Here is a 20144-nt window from a genome sequence, read left to right on the forward strand (position 1 = left end):
TCTGTTTTATTCCTGGATTCCTATTTCTATTGATTTTTCTCATTGTGGGTCATATTTTCTTTGCATGCCTGGTAATTTTTTTATTAGATGCCACACATTGTGAATTTTACTTTAATGGGTACTGCATACTTTTGTATTCCTATAAATATTCTTGAGCTTTATTCTGGGATATAGTTAAGTTACTTGGAAACAGTTTGCTTCTTTTGAGGCTTGCTTTTAAGCTTCAAGTGGGATCAGAGCAGCCTTTAGGCTAAGGCTAATTAATCCTTGCTACTGAGGCAATACCCCTCTGAGTACATGATGTCCTGTGAATTATGACATTTCTCAGTCTGGGCAGTGGACACAGAAACTATTCTGGCCCCATAGGACCTTCAGGGATGGTTCCCTCTAATGCATTCAGGTGGTTCTTTCCCCAGCTTCAGGTGGCTTCTTCATACACACAGTTGCTGGTCAGTATGCTGCTAAAGATTCCAGATCTATGCATCTCCAGAACTCTATGTACAGCTGTCTCCTCTCCAGTACTCTAACTGTAGCCTCCTTGGCCTTCCAGCTCCATCTACCCAACTCAGGGTGATGACTGGGCTCCTCATGGGCGCTCTTTCTCTGTTCTGCGCCTGGAAACTCTCTCGAGGCAGTAAGCTGGGAAAATTGTAAGGTTCACCTTGTTTACTTGTTCTTGTGTCTCTGTCCTGTGTTGTGCTGCTTATACGAATTTTGCAACCTTTTCATAAGTCTGAAATTCTTTTAAGATGAAAACATTTAAAAGTTTTAAAATTAAAAGAAAGGCGCTTCTCTTCCATCTAAGCTTGGCACAGGCTGAGCATTTACAGTGTGGAGAGGAGGAGCAGCGTTGGCTTCTTCTGTCCTCTCCTACCCTGCTAGTCACTCCTCTAAGGCAGGGGCGTATAGCAAGAGGATGTACGACAACTCCATTGATGGCTCTCTGGTGCTGGGATCACATCTGGTCCAGAGGAAACATCTACCCTTCGCCTCACAACCTCTGGGGGTGCTGGCCACTCCTATCCAGCCCCTCTCTCGCTGCCACCATTTGAGCAGCCAGCCGGCCATCTCACCTTCTAGATTTCTTAGGTATGGTTCAGACACTTGTCCTCTATGTCCTGAAAAATCTCTTGGGACATATGTAGCAAATTCTCTTTGAATCCTTTCCCTAGGCTCATGGTAAGTGATAGGCAGCCTTCCAACACACCATGGGTAGGAAGGAACTCACCAGCATACCAATCTCTCTCTGAAAAGACACTTCTAATTTCCAATTCCCTTTTCTGGGAATGTCCAGCTTCACTTTGAAACCGAGCATTTCGTTACTGGTCCAAGACCTTCCAGAACTCTTTTTTTCTCCATCATCAACTTTCTGCTACCAGTAACATTCCAGATGGTACCTGCTTCATCAGCCTAGGGTCTGGAGGATGATGATGACATGAACCCAGAGCACTCATTTGACTTACAATGGACATTGAACAAAAACTTGAATGAGATAAGGGTGTTAGCCATGGAAATACGTGTGGAAGAGCACTGCAGGCAGAGGGAAGAGCCAGTATAAAGGCTCTAATACCAGGGTACAAGAAACAGCAAGGTCAGTATCTCCAGATATTTCGAATTCCATCATCTTATATGTTAACAGCTCTAGGTTCTAGAAAGTTCTTCCATAGATTAAAATATAACCTTCCCTTGTAACTTTTACCCATTGATTCTAATTTAATTCTTCTTGCACATGGCAGCTTTCCAAGTACTGCTCTGGTGATACCCTGCCTCCCAGACGCTTCACTCACTGCTTCCACAACATGATTTCCAGGCCCTTCACCACCTTGATGATTCTCTTCTAGAAGGTTCCCTATTTGTCTCAATTGCTGTTTTGTGTGTGCAAAAGACTTTTTGAAATTAAGCATTTTTATGTTGAGGGAATTGTGGGTTCATATGCAGTATTAAGCAATCATACAGGGAGAGCTAGCGAACCCTTTAACCAGTTTTCCCCAATGAAAACCCCCTGCTAAACCATAGTACGCTATTACAACCCAGATGGTAACATTGATAGGATACAGAACAGTTACATCACCACCAGGATCCATCCTATTGCCCTTTGATTCCCACATCAGTCTCTCTCCTCATGGCCCCATACCTAACTACTGGCAACCACTAATCTGTTTTCCACTTCTATAATTTTGTCACTTCAAGGATGTTATATAAATGGAACCATACAGTATGTAACCTTTTAGGATTTTTTTTTTCACCTAGCTTAATTCCCTTGGGATTCATGCAAGGTGTTGCACGTATCAGTAGTCCTTTCCGTTTGTTACTGAGCACTGACTGTTATATCGTGTGGATGTGCTACAGTTTCTTTAACCATTTATCCTTTCAAAGACACCTGAGTTGTTTCTAGTTTGGGGTTATCATGAATAAAAATGCTATGGACATGCATGTACAGGTTTTTATGTGAACATAAGTTTTCATTTCTCTGGGATAAGTGCCCAGGAGTGCAAATTCTATGTCATATGACAGTTGCATGTTTAATTTTGTAAGAAATTGCCAAGTTGTTTTCCAGAGTCCCATCAGCAATGTATGAGTGATCCAGTGTCCCCACATCCTTACCAGTAATTGGTGTTGTTACTTTTATTTTAGCCATTCTGATAGGCGTGTAGTGATATCTCATATGGTTTTAACTAGCACTTTTCCAATGGATAATGATGTTGAGCATCTTTTCATGTGCTCATTTGCCAAGTGTATATCTTATGTGGTGAATATCTGTTCATATCTTGTGCCCATTTTCTAATCGGAACGTTTCACTTTTTTACTGTTGAGTTTTAAGTTTCTATCTTGTAGATACTAGTCCTTTGTCAGACAGGCGGTTTGCAAATATCTTCTTTCAGTCTCTAGCTTGTCCTTCGTCTTCTCACTGAGGTATTTCCTAGACAGAGCAAATGTCTTTAATCTTGAGAAGGCCCAATTTATCAATTTTTCTATTTATAAATTGTGCTTTTAATTCCATGCTAAAAATCTCTTTGCCTAGCCCTAGGTCCCAAAGATTTCCTCTTATGTTTTTTCCTAAAAGTTTTGTAGCTTTGCATTGTACATTTCAAATCCACTTTGAGTTAATTTTTGTATAAGGTGTGAAGTTTAGATACAGGTTTCTTTTCTTTGTTCTTTTTTGCCTCTGGATGTTCAACTGCTTCAGTACCATTTTATGAGAAGACTATCTTTCCTTCATTGAATTGCCTTTACCCCTTGGTCAAAAATCAGTTGGGAATATTTGTATGGGTCTATTTCTGGGTTCTCTGTTCTGTTCCACTGACCTAGGTATCTATCCCTCCACCAGCCCATACTATCTACACTGCTGAAGCTACATACTAGCCCTTAATACTGGAGAGAGTGACTCCCCTATTTTTCTCTTCCAAGACTGTTTTAGCTATATTAGGGTCTGTGTTTTTCCATATAAATTTCAGAATAAGCTTGTCTAGGTCTACAAAAAAACCTTGCTAGGATTTTGATGGGAATTACATAAACATATAGATCAATTTGGAAAGAATTAACACATATATTATGTTGAATCATCCAATCCATGAACACAGAATTCCTTTCCATTTATTTAGACGACCTTATTTGATTTCTTTCATTAGAATTTTCTAATTTTCAGCATCCAGATTATGTACATATTTATTAAGTTTATGCTCAAGTATTCAGTTTTTTTTAGAGTGAGTATATATGGCATGGTTTTTAATTTCAGGTTCCACATGTTCATTATTAGTATGTATAAATGCATGCACTGCATTTCTATTATTACATGACTCTGCTGAGCTCACTTCAGGAGGTTTGTGGGATTTTTCCTTGGGATTTTCCATGTAGACAATCATGTAATCTGCAAATAGAAATAGCTTTATTTCTTCTTTCCAATCGGCATGCCTTTTATTTCTTTTTCTTGCCTTGTTGCCATGGCTGGGACTTGCAGTTCTATGTTGAATAAGAGCAGTGAAAGCAGACTTCCTTGCCTTGTTCTAATCTTAGAGGGAAAGTATTCAGCCTTTCACCCTAAGTATGATGCTGGCTGTGGTTTTTTTGCAGGTGCTGTTTATCAAGTTAAGGAAGTTTCCTTCTATTTCTAGTTCACTGAGAACCATTATTGTGCATGGGTATCGGATTTTTTTTCAAATGCTCTTTCTACATCAATTGATACAATCATGATTTTTCTTCTTTAGCCTATTGATATGGTGTATTACACTAATTTTCCAGTGTTGAATTCGCATGCTTGAAATAAATTCTAGTTGGTTGTGGTGTATAATTCTTTTTATACATTTCTGGATTTTACTTCCTAATACTTTATTGAGAATATCTGCATCTAGTTTCATAAAATATACTGACCTGCAGTTTTCATTTTTGGAGGTACTGTCTTTTCCTTGTTTTGATATCAGAGTAATATTAGCATCATAAAATGATTTGGGAAGTGTTCTGCATTCTTCTCTTTTTTGGAAGCGATTGTGTAAAGTTGGTGCTACTTCTTTCAATGTTCGGTAGAATTCTCCAGTGAAATCATTTGGATCTGGAGATTTCCTTTTCAGTGTCTTTTAGTTACATATTTGACTTTTTGTCTAATGGTTATAGTGCTGTTAAGTTTGTCTATTTTATTTTGGTTGAGTTTTGATAGTTGGAGAGTTTGGAGGAATTGGTCCATTTCTTCTAAGATGTTGAATTTGTGATCATGAAATTGTTCACAGTATTCCTTTATTATCCTTTTGACGGCTGCAGAATCTCTAGTAGCATCCCACTTCATTCTTAACTTGGTGATTTGTGCCTTCTCTCTTTTTAGCAGTCCTGCTATTTATTCAAGTAAATATGAACATTCAAGTCTTCTGAAAAGCCCATCAAAGACATTCTTCATTTCTGTCACAGTGTTTTTAATTCCCAGCCATTTGATTCTTTCTTAGCGCTTCCATGTCTGCTGAAATTTCCTATCTGATCTTGCATGTTGTCTACTTTTCCCCCTGTAGCCTTTAACGTAGTAATCACGCTTATTTTAAATTCCTTCTCTGATCCTTCCAATAACTGTGCCATATCTAAGTTTGGTTCTGAGGATTGTTTTGTCTCTTTAGATTGCCTTTTGGCATGCCTTGTAATTTTTTTGTTGAAAGCTAGACTTTTTATGTAAGGCATCAGATACTGTGGTAAATAAACGCTTACTGTAGGAATTTATGTTATTCTAGCCAGGAATTGGGCTGTGTTGAGGTTTGTTGTTCCTATGGACACCAGAAACTTTTAATTCGTCTCGTGATCTTTTTTTTTCCTCCTCTGTGTTTTGGGGCTTCCCTTTGTGCTGCTTTCCAGAGAGAGCCTGTCTCTGGCAGCTCTCCCTGCTGTAATCCACTGTTGTTATTCCTGAAGGTTTGTTAGTGTGCTCTTGGGGCATAGAGGGGAGTGTTCTCTAGTAGTCGAACCCTTAATTTGAGGGGTACAGCCTTCACAAGTGCCTCTGACCTTCTTCCAGAGATAGAGCTCCCCCTGGCCAATCTTTTCCCCTAGATGCAGTCGGTATCCAACAGTGTTCTCAGTCAACAGCCTTGAGGCCTTTCTCCCTTAAGGTTAAAATTTTACTTTAGGTGAGTTGGGGGCTGAGGCTGGGTGGGATTCCCTTCCCCCAGCTGCAGTGCTATTTCACCAGTGTCCTCAGATCATTCCCCCTGCAGAATAAGCCTTTTGTTCCTTAAGTGAGAAAGGCCCGTGTAGATTTCTCAGTGGCTCCAGAGCCAGCACCTCCAGCCTGTGCCATGAATTTTCTCTGGGTTTCTCCTGATCTTCCATCTAAGAGCCACTTGGGGTTCCTGGAGGAAAAGCCTGCAAAAGTGTGGGAACCTCTTTCCCCAGGAGCTTCATACTCTCAAACTAGTCCACACTCAGCCACCAGCAATTTGTTCAGTTTTCTACCTTGATGTTCCTATCCACTTTTATGGCACCTGGTAGCTTCTGTCCCTGGTAAGCAAATGTTCCACTTCTGTGTCTCACTGAAAGTGCCCTTCTCTCTCCAGATTTTGAAATAGCCGTTCGCTCTGCAAACGCAGCTCTCTTTCAATTTCTGGTCTGTCCCAATTTTTCCTTACTGCAAGCATGGAAGGACGTCTTGTAGCTCTGTGATGTCTGAGCTGAGACTGGACACCCTATCCAACAATATTTGACCTGCATAAATGGCAATTTCATATGGTTCAACCTAATAGACTATTGTACACAGCGCACCTTGTTGTGGTGCGGCCACAATCTAATAAAAGATCTCTGGAGAAGACGACTATAGATTATTCTACACACAACTCATTGAGAATGAGATGATTCCCCGCCCCCCCCCCCCCCCCCCCCCCCGGCCCATGACAGCGGCCCTCAAGCTTCAGTGTGCATCAGAATCTCCCGGAGGACTAGTTAAAATGCGGACTGCTGGGTTCCTCTGCAGAGTTTGATTCAGTAGGTCTGGGGCAGAACCCCAAAGTTTGATTTCTACCAGGTTCCTGGTTGGTGTTGCTACCACTGCTCCTCCAGGGCACTCTAAGAGCTGTATGGCATGTGTCGAGAGGCCCAGGGCTCGCCTGCACGTCCTCCTTATTCATCTGGCAGATGGCCAGCCCCGAGGGGCAACAATTAGGTGCTCCTGTGACCTCAGAGTAGTGTCAAAAGCAAAGTGCCAGGAATAGGCTCACCTTTGAATTCATTCTTTCTCCAGAGTGAATCTAATGAAAAAAGAATGCTTTATGTCTCAAAACAGGGGTAGCCATGGTTTTCTAATGGTGGGTGATAGTCTTAGAGGTAACAGGGGGAACTTGTTTGAAGATCCATGGTAACGTAGGCACTCTTCTTAGGCTCTGGGTGTGGCTTGAGACTTACATTCAAGTAAAGTGCCTCTGAATGCTTTTTTCTTTTAAATGTTTGTTTTTGAAAGAGAGAGAGAGAGAGAGGGGGCGGAGAGAGAGAGAGAGAGAGAGAGAGAAAAGAAGAGGGAGAGAGATGGGGGAGGGGTAGAGAGAGAGGAAGACAGGATTCAAAGCAGGCTCTGCACCATCAGCACAGAACCCAATGTAGGGCTGGAACTTATGAACCGTGAGATCATGATCTGAGGTGAAGTCGGATGCTTGACCGACTGAGACACCCAGGAGCCCCTAAAGGCTTTCTTCATAACTGTTTTATGTCAGGAATCCTCCCTAATACTACAGTTTTGCACATAGAGGGTTTTTTTAAAAAAAATTTTAATGTTTATTTATTTTTCAGACAGAGACAGAGCATGAATGGGGGAGGGTCAGAGAGAGAGGGAGACAGAATCTGAAACAGGCTCCAGGCTCTGAGCTGTCAGCACAGAGCCCGACGCGGGGCTCGAACTCACGGACCGCGAGATCATGACCTGAGCTGAAGTCGGACGCTCAACCGACTGAGCCACCCAGGCGCCCCAACACATAGAGTGTTTGTAAAGGCAAACTGGGCTGCTCGAATTTATGGAATAAATTCCATTTGGTATCAGTCACAATTACCAACTCACCTATTCAGTCAACAAATCAGTATCAAATGCTTACTATTCACTTCAGTATGTTTTAGGTACTGGGGATACAGCAGTGAAGAAAATGAAGTCACTACCTTCATGGTGGTTTCATTCTAGGGAGGGAAGACAGAAAATAGATATGTGTATGTGCACGCATGTGTGTGTGTGTCTGGGAGAGGACTGAGGCTACGGTTGCTCTTTTATTTAGTGGGTTAGGGACAGCCTCTCTGATTAGGTGACATTTGAGCAGCGACTGGCCAGGAGGAAGACATCCAGGCCTGACACCCAGAGAGGTTTAGGCAAATACAACTTTAGGGGCAGTTGGATGGTTAGTCACTTTTGCATACTGACGTTAATTCAACTATGTTTATAATCGGGCAAAAATTATTCTTCAAAAAGTTGTCATATGTTTATTTTGAGAGAAAGAGAGAAAGTGCAAGAAGGGGAAGGGCAGAGAGAGGGAGAGAGAGGATTCCAAGCAGGCTCCATGCTGTCAGCAGAGAGCCTGATGTGGGGCTCGATCCCACGAACCGTGAGATCATAACCTGAGCTGAAATCAAGAGTCAGATGTTCAACTGAATGAGCCATCCAGGTGCCCCTTCTTTTAAAAATTTTTATAACTATTTTCTTTAATTATCAAATAATAGCAATATTAAAAGAAAACCATTTTGTAGCTCACAGTTTCACCACCTTAATGAAACAAATATTTTCATTATGTTGAATTCCTTTCCAGGGATTTGTGCATATGGCTGAATATTTTTTCCAGTCTTATTGAGATATAATTGGCATAGATCACTGTGTACATTTAAGGCATACAGCACAATGATCTGATTTATATATATTGTGAAATGATTACTGTAATGGGTTCAGCTAACATCCATCTTCCCATACAGATAACAATAAAAAGAAAGAATAAAAGTAAAAAAAATTCTCTTTGGGATGAGAACTCTTGGGATTTACTCTCTTAAAAACATTCCTATATACCACACAGCAGTGCTAGCTATAGTCATCATGTTGTACATTATATCCCTAGTACTTATTTGTCTTGTAATTGGAAGTTTGTACTTTTCTACCACCTTCCTCCAAATCCGCCTCCCCACCTCTGGTAACCACAAATCTTATTTATTTTTCTATCAGTTTTTTTTTTATATTCCAAACATAAGTGAGATCATACAGTATTTACCTTTATCTATCTGACTTCTCTCACCTAGGTAATGCCTTCAAGGTACATCCATGTTGTTACAGGATTTCCTCATTTTTTATGGCTGGATAATATTCCATTGTGTATAGATATACCACAACTTCTTTATCCATTCACCTATCAATGGACACGTAGGTTGTTTCCATGCCTTGGCTATTATAACTAATGCTGTTAAGAACATGGGGTACAGACATTTTTTTGAGTTGGTGTTTTCATTACCTTTGGCTATATTCCCAGAAGTGGAATTGCTGGGTCATATGGTAACTCTGTTTTTAACCTTCTGAGGACCTTCCATACTGTTTTCCATAGTGACTGTACTACTTTACAATCCCACTGACAGCATATGAGGGTTCCCTTTTCCCCACATCCACACCAGCATTTATCTCGTCTTTTTGACAATGGCCAGTGTAACAGGTGTGAGGTAATATCTCATTGTGATTTGGATTTGCATTTCCCTAATAGCTTGCGGTGTTGAGCATCTTTTCATGTACCTATTGGCCTTTTGTATATATACCATCTTTGGAGAAATGTTTATCAAGGTCTTTTGCCCATTTTCAAGTTGGGTTGTGTTTTTTTGCTATTGAGTTGCATGAATTCTTTGTTTTTGATATTAACCCCTTATCAGATGTGTGGTTTGCAAATATTTTTTCCCATTCCATAGCTTGTCATTTTACTTTGCTGATGATTTCTTTTGCTGTGCAAAACCTTTTTGGTTTGATATGGTCCCACTTGTTTTTGATTTTGTTGCTTGCAAAAATTATTCTTGCTAAAATCTCAGGTAATTCATATTCACACTCCACTTCTAGGAATTATCTTAAGGATAAATCAGAAATGTAAGCATAGGGGTGCCTGGGTGGCTCAGCTGGTTAAGCATCTGACTTTGGCTCAGGTCATGATCTCAAGGTTCACGAGTTCAAGCCCTGCATCAGGCTCTGTGTTGACAGCTCAGAACCTGGAGCCTGCTTCAGATTCTGTGTCTCCCTCTCTCTCTGCCCCTCCCCAGCTCATGCTCTGTCCCTTTCTTTCTGTAAAAGAAGAAGAAGAGGAAGAAGAAGAAGAAAGAACCAACCAACTGTGGATGTAGATTTATGCCCAGAGATGTTCATCACAGCTTTAGAGTATAAAAAATGTTTTTAACCAAAAATACCCCTCTTCCTCTGTCCTCTCCACTCTCAAGGCTCCACTGGGCACCTCTCCTCTGCAGTTCTAAAGCCTCTGGACTTCTCTCTGTGGTTATGGTCTTGTTCTGGGGAAGACTTGCCTGCTTACCTGTCGTCTACTTCCCTCAGTCTGAGCTTCATGAGGACAGGGGCCACATTGCACTCAGCACCTGTTATGGTGTCCAGCACATCATAAACACCTGATCCATGTTTAATTTGCCCCAGCCAAGTTCTCAGTTCTCTCAGGTGGAGATTCAGACTAAGCAATAATAATGAAGCTTGGAGAGAATCCAGTCCATTTCTCCTAAGATATCTGTGTTTTGTGTGTGTGTGTGTGTGTGTGTGTGTGTGTGTGTTTGTGGGGAGGAATAACCTTGGAAATGTTACTGATATTTTCCTGGCTTTTCTGTTTGGCTTCAGAATGGCCTTATCAGCTTGCTCATTTTAAAAAAAAATTTTTTTTAATGTTTTATTTATTTTTGAGACAGAGACAGAACATGAACAGGGGAGGGTCAGAGAGAGAGGGAGACACAGAATCTGAAACAGGCTCCAGGCTCTGAGCTGTCAGCACAGAGCCCGACGCGGGGCTCGAACCCACAGACCGTGAGATCATGACCTGAGCCGAAGTCGGATGCTTAACCGACTGAGCCACCCAGGCGCCCCTCAGCTTGCTCATTTTTAAAGTTTGTTTGTAGATTCCTCTAAACTTAAAATTTTGCTTAACATTTATTTATTATTGAGAAACAGAGACAAAGCATGAGCATGGGAGGGGCAAAGAGCGGAGGAGACACAGAATCCGAAGCAGGCTCCGGGTTCTGAGCTGTCAGCACAGAGCCCGACATGGGGCCCGAACCCACAAACTGCGAGATCATGACCTGAGCTGAAGTCGGACGCTTACCTGACTGAGCCACCCAGGTGCCCCTAAACTTTTCTTTTTTAAGGCATAAAAACTATAATAAAGCTTTGCATTTCCAGGGCGCTTTCCCATCAAAGAGCTCAAAGCTTGACAATATATCTTAGTTTCTTGGAGGAACTAGTGACATTCTATAGGGGTAAGGGGGAAGGGAAGCATTCACAACTTAAATGACAGTGCTGTATCTGCCCAATTTAATTAAACTTGTTGCCATTTAAAGAGAAGTGCCCCCCATGAAGCTGGTTTTCCAGGAACTGAACCCTTCTTTTTTTCATTTTTTTCTCCTCAGAAAACTCTGGCTACAGCCTACTAGGTTACCTTGCTCTATGGTTGAAGTATTTCATCACCTATTGGTCTAACAAGAAAAAAGGAATAGCCCATTTTCCTGTGAACTCTAAATTCACATGATGACCACACAATGTCATTTATAGGAAAAGGCTGCCCCCAGAGCCACTCCAATTTGGGATCAGTTAAAAACCCAGGAAATGAAACCACCTCTCTGGGATCTGCATCTCCTTCACAGATTCTCATTGGCTTCAGGGGCTGCCTTCTGCTCCGTGTGTTGGGAATCAAACCTCAGTGACCCTAGGGACAGAATTAGGAATGACACCAACTGTTCATCACCATAAGAGACAGGACGTCCCCTCTGTCCTTACACCACCGACAAACTTTTATTTCTGACCAGGAAAGAGTTTCTCTGCCTTGGCCACTGTGTTCCCTCATCAGAGCTCATTTTGGGAATGACATCTTCTTCCCCAGGCTTAAGTCATAAGCACCAAGCCTTCCTTCCCTCTGTTGGATACTGCAATGAGCCTTGTATTAAACTGAAAAGAAAAGCTTTTTTTATTTGTATTTTTATTTTTTTTACCAAGCCCTCTTGGTGCTAAAACATCTTGACATTAATTTGTGTGAAAATAGCTAGAGAACCAAAACCTAATCTAATACAAAAAAGAGACCCGGGTGACCTCAGGTTACAATACAAAGGGCTTCGTGGGTCCTGGGGATTGTTTGTAATACAGACTGTGGCAAATGTGAGCAATTGATTACACACCCTGTGGTTTTCCCATCAAAGAGCTGGTTATGAAAGGAAATAAAACTCCGCCATTAGTAACCGAAGACACACGTCATGATAGATACGGGCTATCTTTATGGGAGAGAACAAATCATGTACTTGAGTATGTTGCCTAGAGGGCTGTGTATGAATAAAAGTGGCTTTACACAGTTATTCGAATAATGATAATTTAATGATTTTTACACTAAAAAACAATGTAGAGCTAACTAGAATTTTCTGCCTAAATATGAATGTAAAATTGAACAATGTAAAACTGGATTTCACAGCCACAGATTTTAATGGATTGTTTCTGTTCACTTGGGAAAGATTAGGTAGGGTGAGGAGTACTATATGTCTTCCAAAGACGTTTTTCTAAGAGTAACCAAATAGTGTAAAATGGAGAAAAATGGTTTGAATTCCAAGAAATCATTCCTCTTGGACCATGACAACTTTGAAGAAAAATATTTTCACAAAATTTCATTTTAATCATCTTCTTTACAAAGCACAATACTTAAGACTTTTCTAAATACAATTTTAGAAAATGAAGCAAAAAAATAATCTCCATAGATGCTGGTCGAGTCCATGCTGAATGCAAAAGAATTTCTTCAAAAACGATCCTTCCAAGCTTTTCAATATTCTCGACGGGTCCATTTTGTAAAGAGTAAAGATGGAGGCTGCTCAGGCAGTGGCTCGTCCGTTCCAAAATGTAGAATCCTCTTGCTGGTTAGCCCAAGGGGCAGTAACGACGTTAAATATGCCACCTCCTCCTTCTAGAATGACTTCTCCCTCTCCTTGTACAAAGAAAGCCAGTGGCTTCCGCGAGGGGAAGATGAGAGCTCTCTACATTCCAGGTTGCTAGTGCCCCACAAGGGCGCTCCAACCTCTCAATTTAATTATTAACAATCCTACTCTGTGTACACATCATATAAAACTATATCGTTAGGGATTTTCATGATGAGTAAAGGAGAAATCCAAACATCAAAGAATTCAATCCTCATTCTTCTATTAGGCGGTGGGAAATCTCTCAAGGCGTTAAGTTTAATGTAGAAATGCGTAGAAGAGTCAAGGGGTTCAGGAATGTTTTATGCCGCCCTTGGAAGCTTGGTGCTCCCAGCCCCCAGCACACTGCGGGCAAGGCTGCTGAAAAGGCAACATGTCCAGGCATGGGAATGTAGGATGGGAGGTTTCTTTCTCTATGTGCTCCCTTCCCTTAATTGCGCCCCCGCCCCGGAAGACCAGGGTGTCTGGGCTCCGTACGGACAGTACTCTGGAGGAAGTCGCAGCCTCAAGCAGCAAGGATGAGTATGTCGGCAAGAGGAAGGCGGGGGAAGGGAGAGACGAAGAAAAAGACATTTATTTGTAATACTTCTGATCATCGATAACATGTGGTGATTTCTTTTTTGCATTACTCCTTCCGTGTTATCAATTCTCATTCTTTGTGGTTGTGCAAATCCATTAATGTTTAGTACTTCCACTCGAAAACTCAGGAAATAGACAAAGCAGCTTTTTTAGAAACACATGAAACGTCTTCAGGGGCCCTAAAGGGACCACCCCCCACCCCCCATCCCCAAACAATCTTGCAATACAGTATGCCCCCTTATTTTCAGCTAAGGATGAGGAAACAGTTACACAGTCTAAGGCTGAGCTGTTCATTTGCTACAGAGATAAAGCGGACAAGCAAACACCAGTTTCCTGGGGACGGAAAAAGCAATTCCATAAATGCAAGAAAGATCCAATGGCCACACTTCAACAAGAGCGTGCCCCCATTCTCTTGGACCTGAGGAAGGGGTTACAAGAGAACAAGGCAAATGACATTATGTGAGTACAGTTTCAACAACAGCACACACGGATGACCCAGTGCAGGAAATAACACAACTTCCCCCCCTTGTTTTCATTGCATTTTACGTTTATTTATTTTGCTTTCATAATGCATATTCTGTTCACGCAAAAGGTGCAAAGGACAGGAAGCAGGGGTTTAACTTGGCTGATGAAAAATCAAGCAGGGGTGACATTTCTAGTTCCATGGACCACCTACAACTAGGAGAACTTAAACGTCACAGCTGGCACCACAGAGCACGCCCAACTTCACAGCTGTCTCCTCTTGGGACCTTTGGCTAGGTGAGAGAAGCTTTGAAGACAGTGGCCTCTAGTGGACTTTGAGAAGTGGCTTTAAAAAAATGTGGGTTTTTTTTTGTTGTTGTTGTTTTTTGTTTTTTGTTTTTTTTTTTTTTTTCGTTTTTTGGTTTTTTTTTGTTTTGTTTTGTTTTTTGAATCATGGTAGCTGCATCACAAAAGCTCCAATCAAGAGGGTGGTAAAAAGAAGGCACAGATCATTGCAAATACCAGGTTTTCTCTTTCTCTTTTTGTAAATATACCATCATATATAAGCTAAAATTTATCTTAGGGTGGCGGGTTGGCTGGCAGGGGAAGGGACGGGTCGGACCTAAAATTGCATATGTAATAGAATCTAGAGGGGACACAAAGCGAGGCAGCTTTCTGCCCAAAGCAAAAGAATGGAACGCTCGCTCTGGACGATGTGGAATACAAACACTGGGGGAATCTGTGACAAAACACGATTAAAAAAATCATAAAATTATAAAGCTTGTAAACGAATAATCTGAAATTACATTTTATTAATGGAAAATATCATCAAAATAGTACCACTATGGACTAAACTGCCTGAGTTTTCGTTTCGCATGAGATCTCATAGTAAAAAAAGCCTTTAGCACAATTTGCTCTAAGTCACAACCAGTGCCATGCCCAGGATTATACCATGGGGAAGAGTCTCCTCTTGGATGGAATTTGTGTTGTGCTATCAAGACTTTTGTGCTAATCTTGCAAACAGGGACATGTTGAGGCAAACCTTTAATCTTTTGGCACAAGGTTATTTTGGCTGGGGCGGAAAATTTGAGTCTCGGACTCAGGATGAATAATGTGACCTTTCATTTATCAAGTATTCATTTTGATTGAAGAGCTTTCTTTATGTCATTAACTTCCATCTATAAAGGAAAAACAAGAGCCGAACAAAATCATAATGAATTCGCCGGTGTGAGAGAAGCTCAAAGATAATCAACCTGGTCGACAAAGAAAATAATAACGTGACACTTTTAAAGGTGAAACGGGTAAAATGACCTCTGAATGACGAGTTGACGACGATGCCAGAAATGACATAAACCTAAGGAGCAGGCGCACAGATGCGGTGCGCTAGCAAACGGTGGATGTTTTCATTCTTGGGCTGCCAGGAACCACCACTCGTCAGAAGGGGCAGTCATTGCAGTGTCCTGGCCGGAGGGCGGAGCAGGCTGTCCAGACGTGCTGGACCACCTAGCAGTGTTGGAAGGCAGCTCCGGTTGGGCCCGGGGGCGGGGGGGGTGGTGGAGGGGAGACTGTCTGAGAAGCAGTTCCCTAACGTTTCTGTAAGTAGCCTGGGTCCCAGTGACCACCAAGGACACCAACTGGACGAAAGCTGAAAGTCTGCCTCCGGCCTTTTGCAACCCTCTGCCACTTGGTAACGGCTGAGTTGGCTCGGAGGGTGAAGGGGGACAGGGCTCCGATGCCCTGGCAGGACTGACACGGCCGTCGGTGAGAGGTAAAGAGGTGAAAGCAAGTTCTGAGTGCGGACAGCTGTGGTCTTTGGAGTTCCAATGACAGAAGCCCGCTGGCAGTGGGGTCCCCCCAGCCCCATGCCCTCTGGCAGTTACTCTAATGAGGCCTTTGGAAATTGGAGGGAGCTTTTCACAGAGACGTTTCAGATAAACCCCAAACGAGAAACCCAACTAGGGGCACATTTAGTAAATGCCTCCCTTCCCTAAGACTTCCTGGATCGCAGGAGAGGATGAGAACATGAGCCTGTCCAATTCCAAGAAAATCGCCACAGGATTTGATCGCACATCTAAATCTGCAGAGAACTGAAAATCATTTACTTTCAAAATGAAGCCCCGATGCTGCCCCCAACCCGAACTGAGCCTCTCGAGAGGGAGCAGGACCCCGAGGGACCCACCTGCAACCGAAGCCGGATTTTCTTCTCTTCGTCCAACTCTGACAGTAACTGCTTAATCTCTCGTCTGAAAAACAAATGGCCACGAAATGAAACAAAAGCCCAGACCTCCTCAATAAGAGATAAGAAGCCTCTTGCCATTACAAAGTCCACCTGAGCCTTTTACAGACAAAACGTGGACACAACATTGTGTTTCCTTTGCATTGTTATTGCTTGATATTTACCGCAGACAGAAAGGCTTGCTATTATTTCTGGGCTCCCCAAATGTGTAGCCGTCCAACAGGAGGTCTGAAATGACCTCTGAGATCCCTTAGTCCAAGCTTCTCCTAAGAGGAGAAGATGGGGAAGGCGAGGCCAGAGGGGTGGACGGACTCGCCGGAGGCCTTAGACTCCGGGTATCCAGGCTGAGATTCTGTCGCCTTCCCTCTAACGATCCCTTGGTTATGGAATCACTGGTCTTTAAGTGTATTTACATAATGATTTCCACTGCAGACATTTCTGTCACTCCCCACATACTTATTTTTCACAGAGTTTTAAAGTAATAAAAGGCTACTGCCTATGTTTCCAATGGGTCTCACAAAACCTTACAAATAGTAATACCTGGGATCTTGGGGTTAAGGCAGATGAACTGACGATATGGTAATCACGTCATCGAGAAAGTAGACACGAGTTAGGACATGCAGTCTAACGCCTTTTACAACATGAAATAATGAAGTGGGACACAATTAATCATCTTGCAAATTCAAGACTCTGTATTTAGGACACTGCAACCATCACCGCTCTGGTCAGAGAACTGTACTCCATTTTAAGGGATCAAACATTCCATCTAACATGTATGTTTTTACAAACTGGATTGGGAAATCAAAAACCAAGGACTGCAGAAACAGCATAATAAATAAGGTATAAGCTACACTGCGTGTGCTCACTTCAAGTGATGGTCCCTAAACTTGGTCGGTGTCCCAGCCCTGCCGCCGACACACCGGGTTCTCTGACATTAACCAGTGGTGACTCATTGCTGTGTTTGCTCAAGCACACGCTATGCACCTCTATCTCAGCGGGCACTACTCAGAGCTTAGGAAAGAAGTAGCGGCGATCCTAAGCAGACAGCGCGACTCCAGGAAGACAACGGCAGGCAAAGCCTGGAGTCTGGCAGATCGGAGGAGTTGGTTGGGGGAGCCAGTGCAAAGAAAGGCACTGAGTCTTCAACCAGTAATCGGGGGCCCGAGTCCACAAAGAGGAAGGGAGATCGGGAGGTTGACGGGGAAGGGTCGGCGCTGGAGCAGGGACGTAAGAACCAGCATGTTGGGGGATGAGGGGAGTCAGCACAGACTTCAGCTGAAGGCTGAAAGGGACACGTGGAACGAAGACAGGAGATTTTAGGGGCCCGACGGCCGTGGGCACGGAGGCCAGGCTGACGACGGCTGACAGAGACGGGCACTGGAGAGCGGTCTCTGTGACCCGTTGATTCAACAAGATATTGGCCGGGGAAGGACAATACTGGGCAATTGGGCCCGGGCCTCACGACGGGGAGGGACATGGGGCGGGCTGGGGGGAGGGGGAAGCCCTGAAGCGCTGGCGGGTCTTCACTGTGAGGCAGGCGCAGGCCATTTCTGATGCTCCAGGCCCCAATCAGCAGCCCCAAGGGCTGAAGCCCTGGATCCAGGCCAGCCCGACTCAGTGATGGTCCTCTTCAGAAGGCTGAGGACCAGCGCTCTGGGATGTACTGGGTCCGTGGGGTCCCTGTCTAGGCAGGAGACACACGTCACCCAGACACGGACAGGGCTGGTGGTTGGTTACCTAAACCTGTAACCCACAGAATCGGATAGGAGAAAGGGACTTTACAGAACCGGAGGCAGCCCGGCTGGCCCTGAGACACCCTCTCTAGATCCAGCCGGTTGAGTCGGCAGAGTTATTTGATGGATATCTTCCAGGGAAGGGGTAAGACCGGGGGACCCCAATGTCATATGACACCTCCCAGCTGGAGCGGAACAGAACCTGAACGGAGCCGCAATGCTCCGAGTAAGTCCCTCGTAACCCTTGTCCTAGGGTGCTCTAGAGAAAAGGGGTTCTGAGATTAGGTACGTTTCAGAAAACTAGCACACCATCCTCTCCGTCTTCCTGATGTCCAGCAAAGGCTGGGAGTAGTCCTTTAGAGAAGCCATCACTGTGTTTAACCCCAAATCCCCCAAGTATCTGGCCACAACACACATCAGGGCCATCTGGCATGCCAGGCTTCTGCCAGCTGCAGAGGTGCTCCCAGGGCATGACCGTGGGTCTCCGGCCCACCGCCCGCCACTGCCCCGGCACCTCCCACCCAGAAGGCCAGGCGCCTGCAGGGATGCGCCGACTCGCCAGCCACCAGGCTGCTCCGTGTGCCCGCGAGCCCACCCGTGCTGCTCTGTCCGCCGGACTGCTCTGCTCTTGGTGACCCTAGATCGTCTTTCAAAAGCCCATTCAGGGGCGCCTGGGTGGCTCGGTTGGTGAAGCGTCCAACTCCGGCTCAGATCGTGATCTCAGGGTTCGTGAGTTCAAGCCCTGAGTTGGGCTCTCTGGTGAGAGATTCTCTCCTTTGCCCTCTCTCTCTGCCCCTCCCCTGCTTGCACTGTATCTCAAAATAAATTTTGAAAATATAAAAAAAAATTATTTTTAAAAACTCCTCTTTGGGAAACACCTCCATAGATGCCCCCCGCTGCCCCATTTCCCCCAAGAAAGAGCTAAGAGATCCCTAAACTCCGAGCGTCAGTTTACTCAGGTAAGGACCTCGCGGCGTCTAACCTCTTTACTGTCTTTGTAACCGCATACAGCGCCCTGGGTAATGTTTATGTGTGCAATTTATTTTCGCTTATGGGCCTGTCTCCGCATCTAAGTGCTCCGTGAGGACCAGGGGTGTGGAGAGCGTGTGTAGGCACGCACGGAGAGAGCCCCGAGTCTCCCAAGCAGAACATCTTGTGAAGCGCAAGGTCTTGGGTCTAAAGATCCCCCACATCTCTGTCATCCATGACAGCCCCTAAACGCAAGCTGATTACTTCGTCAGACAGCTCACTGAAGAAACGGCCAGTTTTCTGGTGCTAGAAGAAAAGCTGGCTGTTGGGCTCGTTACAAAGTGGTACACGTGCATACTTCATCTTGTGGGGATTTAAAGATCTTCCTTTTCAGCGGCCCGCCATCCCTGCGTGCAGCGGATCCGGTTTATGCAAGAAGCTGAGGGAAGCGAAGCCTCTCAGGTTCAAACCCAACTCACCCCTGCTGCCACCACCCTGGGGAAGCGGGCCGCGTGCCGAGGCAGGCGGGGACCCAGGCTTGCGGAACAAGGCCGTGGCCCAGCAGAGAGCAACCTGTGGGGTGGCCAGAGAAGGGCCCGACACTCACTTCTGCTGGTCCTTCATAGTCTCGATGATGCTCCTCAGCTCGCGGACCTGCGTCCTTAGCTCCTCCACGGCCGCCTGGCTGCTGGCCGCAGGCTCCGTCTTTGGTTTTCCTTCCGAGCCAAACAGAGACGGGGAGTTGGCTCTGTGTCCGGCTGTTCCCAAAGAGGATGACAGGGGGGAGGATGTTGCCGAGGACAGAGAGGCTGGCCCGCCACCACCACCTGCAGCCATGGTCCCTGGCTTGGGCGGCAGGGACGCTTTGTTGTCTGACACCTATGACAAGGGAAGGCAGAGAGGATTCAGGCGGGGGATTCGTGCTGAGTAAAGTCCCCCCCCCCCCACATCCCCGTCCCCACTGCCCAAGACACACTCGTCACACCCCGTCATTCACAAGACCCCAAGGGCCCACTTGGCACAGGCATCCCCCCTTCACGTGCCTCCCCCTGTGTGCTTTAACTTCGACCACCCTTCTGGACAGGTAGTTCCTAACCGGTTTACCGTGCAAGTCCGGAGGCCCGCCTGCTTGCTAGGCTCTGCGAACTCCGAAGCGAGCAAAACACGTTCCCAGTTCCCAAGAGCTCAGAACACAGCACAGTGCAGACAGACAAGCCGACACACTGCAGATGCGGGGGAGTCCGCACACAGGGAGGTAAGACACAGAGCTGCGCAAGTACGCCAAAGGGACCGGCCATTCGGGAGGGAAGGTATCGGGGAGCTGCTGACGGCCCCATCCTGGAGGAGGAGGACTAGGAGGCGGCCAGAAGAGGAAGGGTGACTGGAGAGAAAGGTTCTAGGAGGAGGGAATGGGCTCGGCAAAGGCACAGAGACCGGGGAGTGAGACACATTCACGGCAAGCGGTCACTCGGCAGCCAGGATGGCGCTGGGGACGGGGCTCAGGACGGGGAGGTAGAGCGGGCTGGCGGAGGGGGTTAAAAACATCC

General features: G+C 44.9%; 1 protein-coding gene across 10 annotated transcripts in view; it reads right to left on the minus strand.

The window, feature by feature from the left end:
* Positions 1-12300: 12300 nt before the first annotated feature.
* The window catches only part of SH3KBP1 (SH3 domain containing kinase binding protein 1), a 334334-nt gene continuing 326490 nt past the window's right edge, over positions 12301-20144 (minus strand). For all 10 annotated transcript variants that reach the window (XM_043570579.1, XM_043570581.1, XM_043570580.1 and 7 more), the window contains 3 exons: positions 19205-19476; positions 15839-15902; positions 12301-14837 (listed from right to left, as the gene is read on the minus strand). In XM_043570579.1, coding sequence (XP_043426514.1) covers positions 14796-14837; positions 15839-15902; positions 19205-19476 — 378 coding nt within the window. In that variant the 3' untranslated portion in view covers positions 12301-14795. The remainder of the gene's footprint in view (positions 14838-15838; positions 15903-19204; positions 19477-20144) is intronic.

The sequence above is a fragment of the Prionailurus bengalensis genome, chromosome X, assembly GCF_016509475.1.
Source record: "Prionailurus bengalensis isolate Pbe53 chromosome X, Fcat_Pben_1.1_paternal_pri, whole genome shotgun sequence".
In the NCBI taxonomy this organism is placed as follows: domain Eukaryota; kingdom Metazoa; phylum Chordata; class Mammalia; order Carnivora; family Felidae; genus Prionailurus; species Prionailurus bengalensis.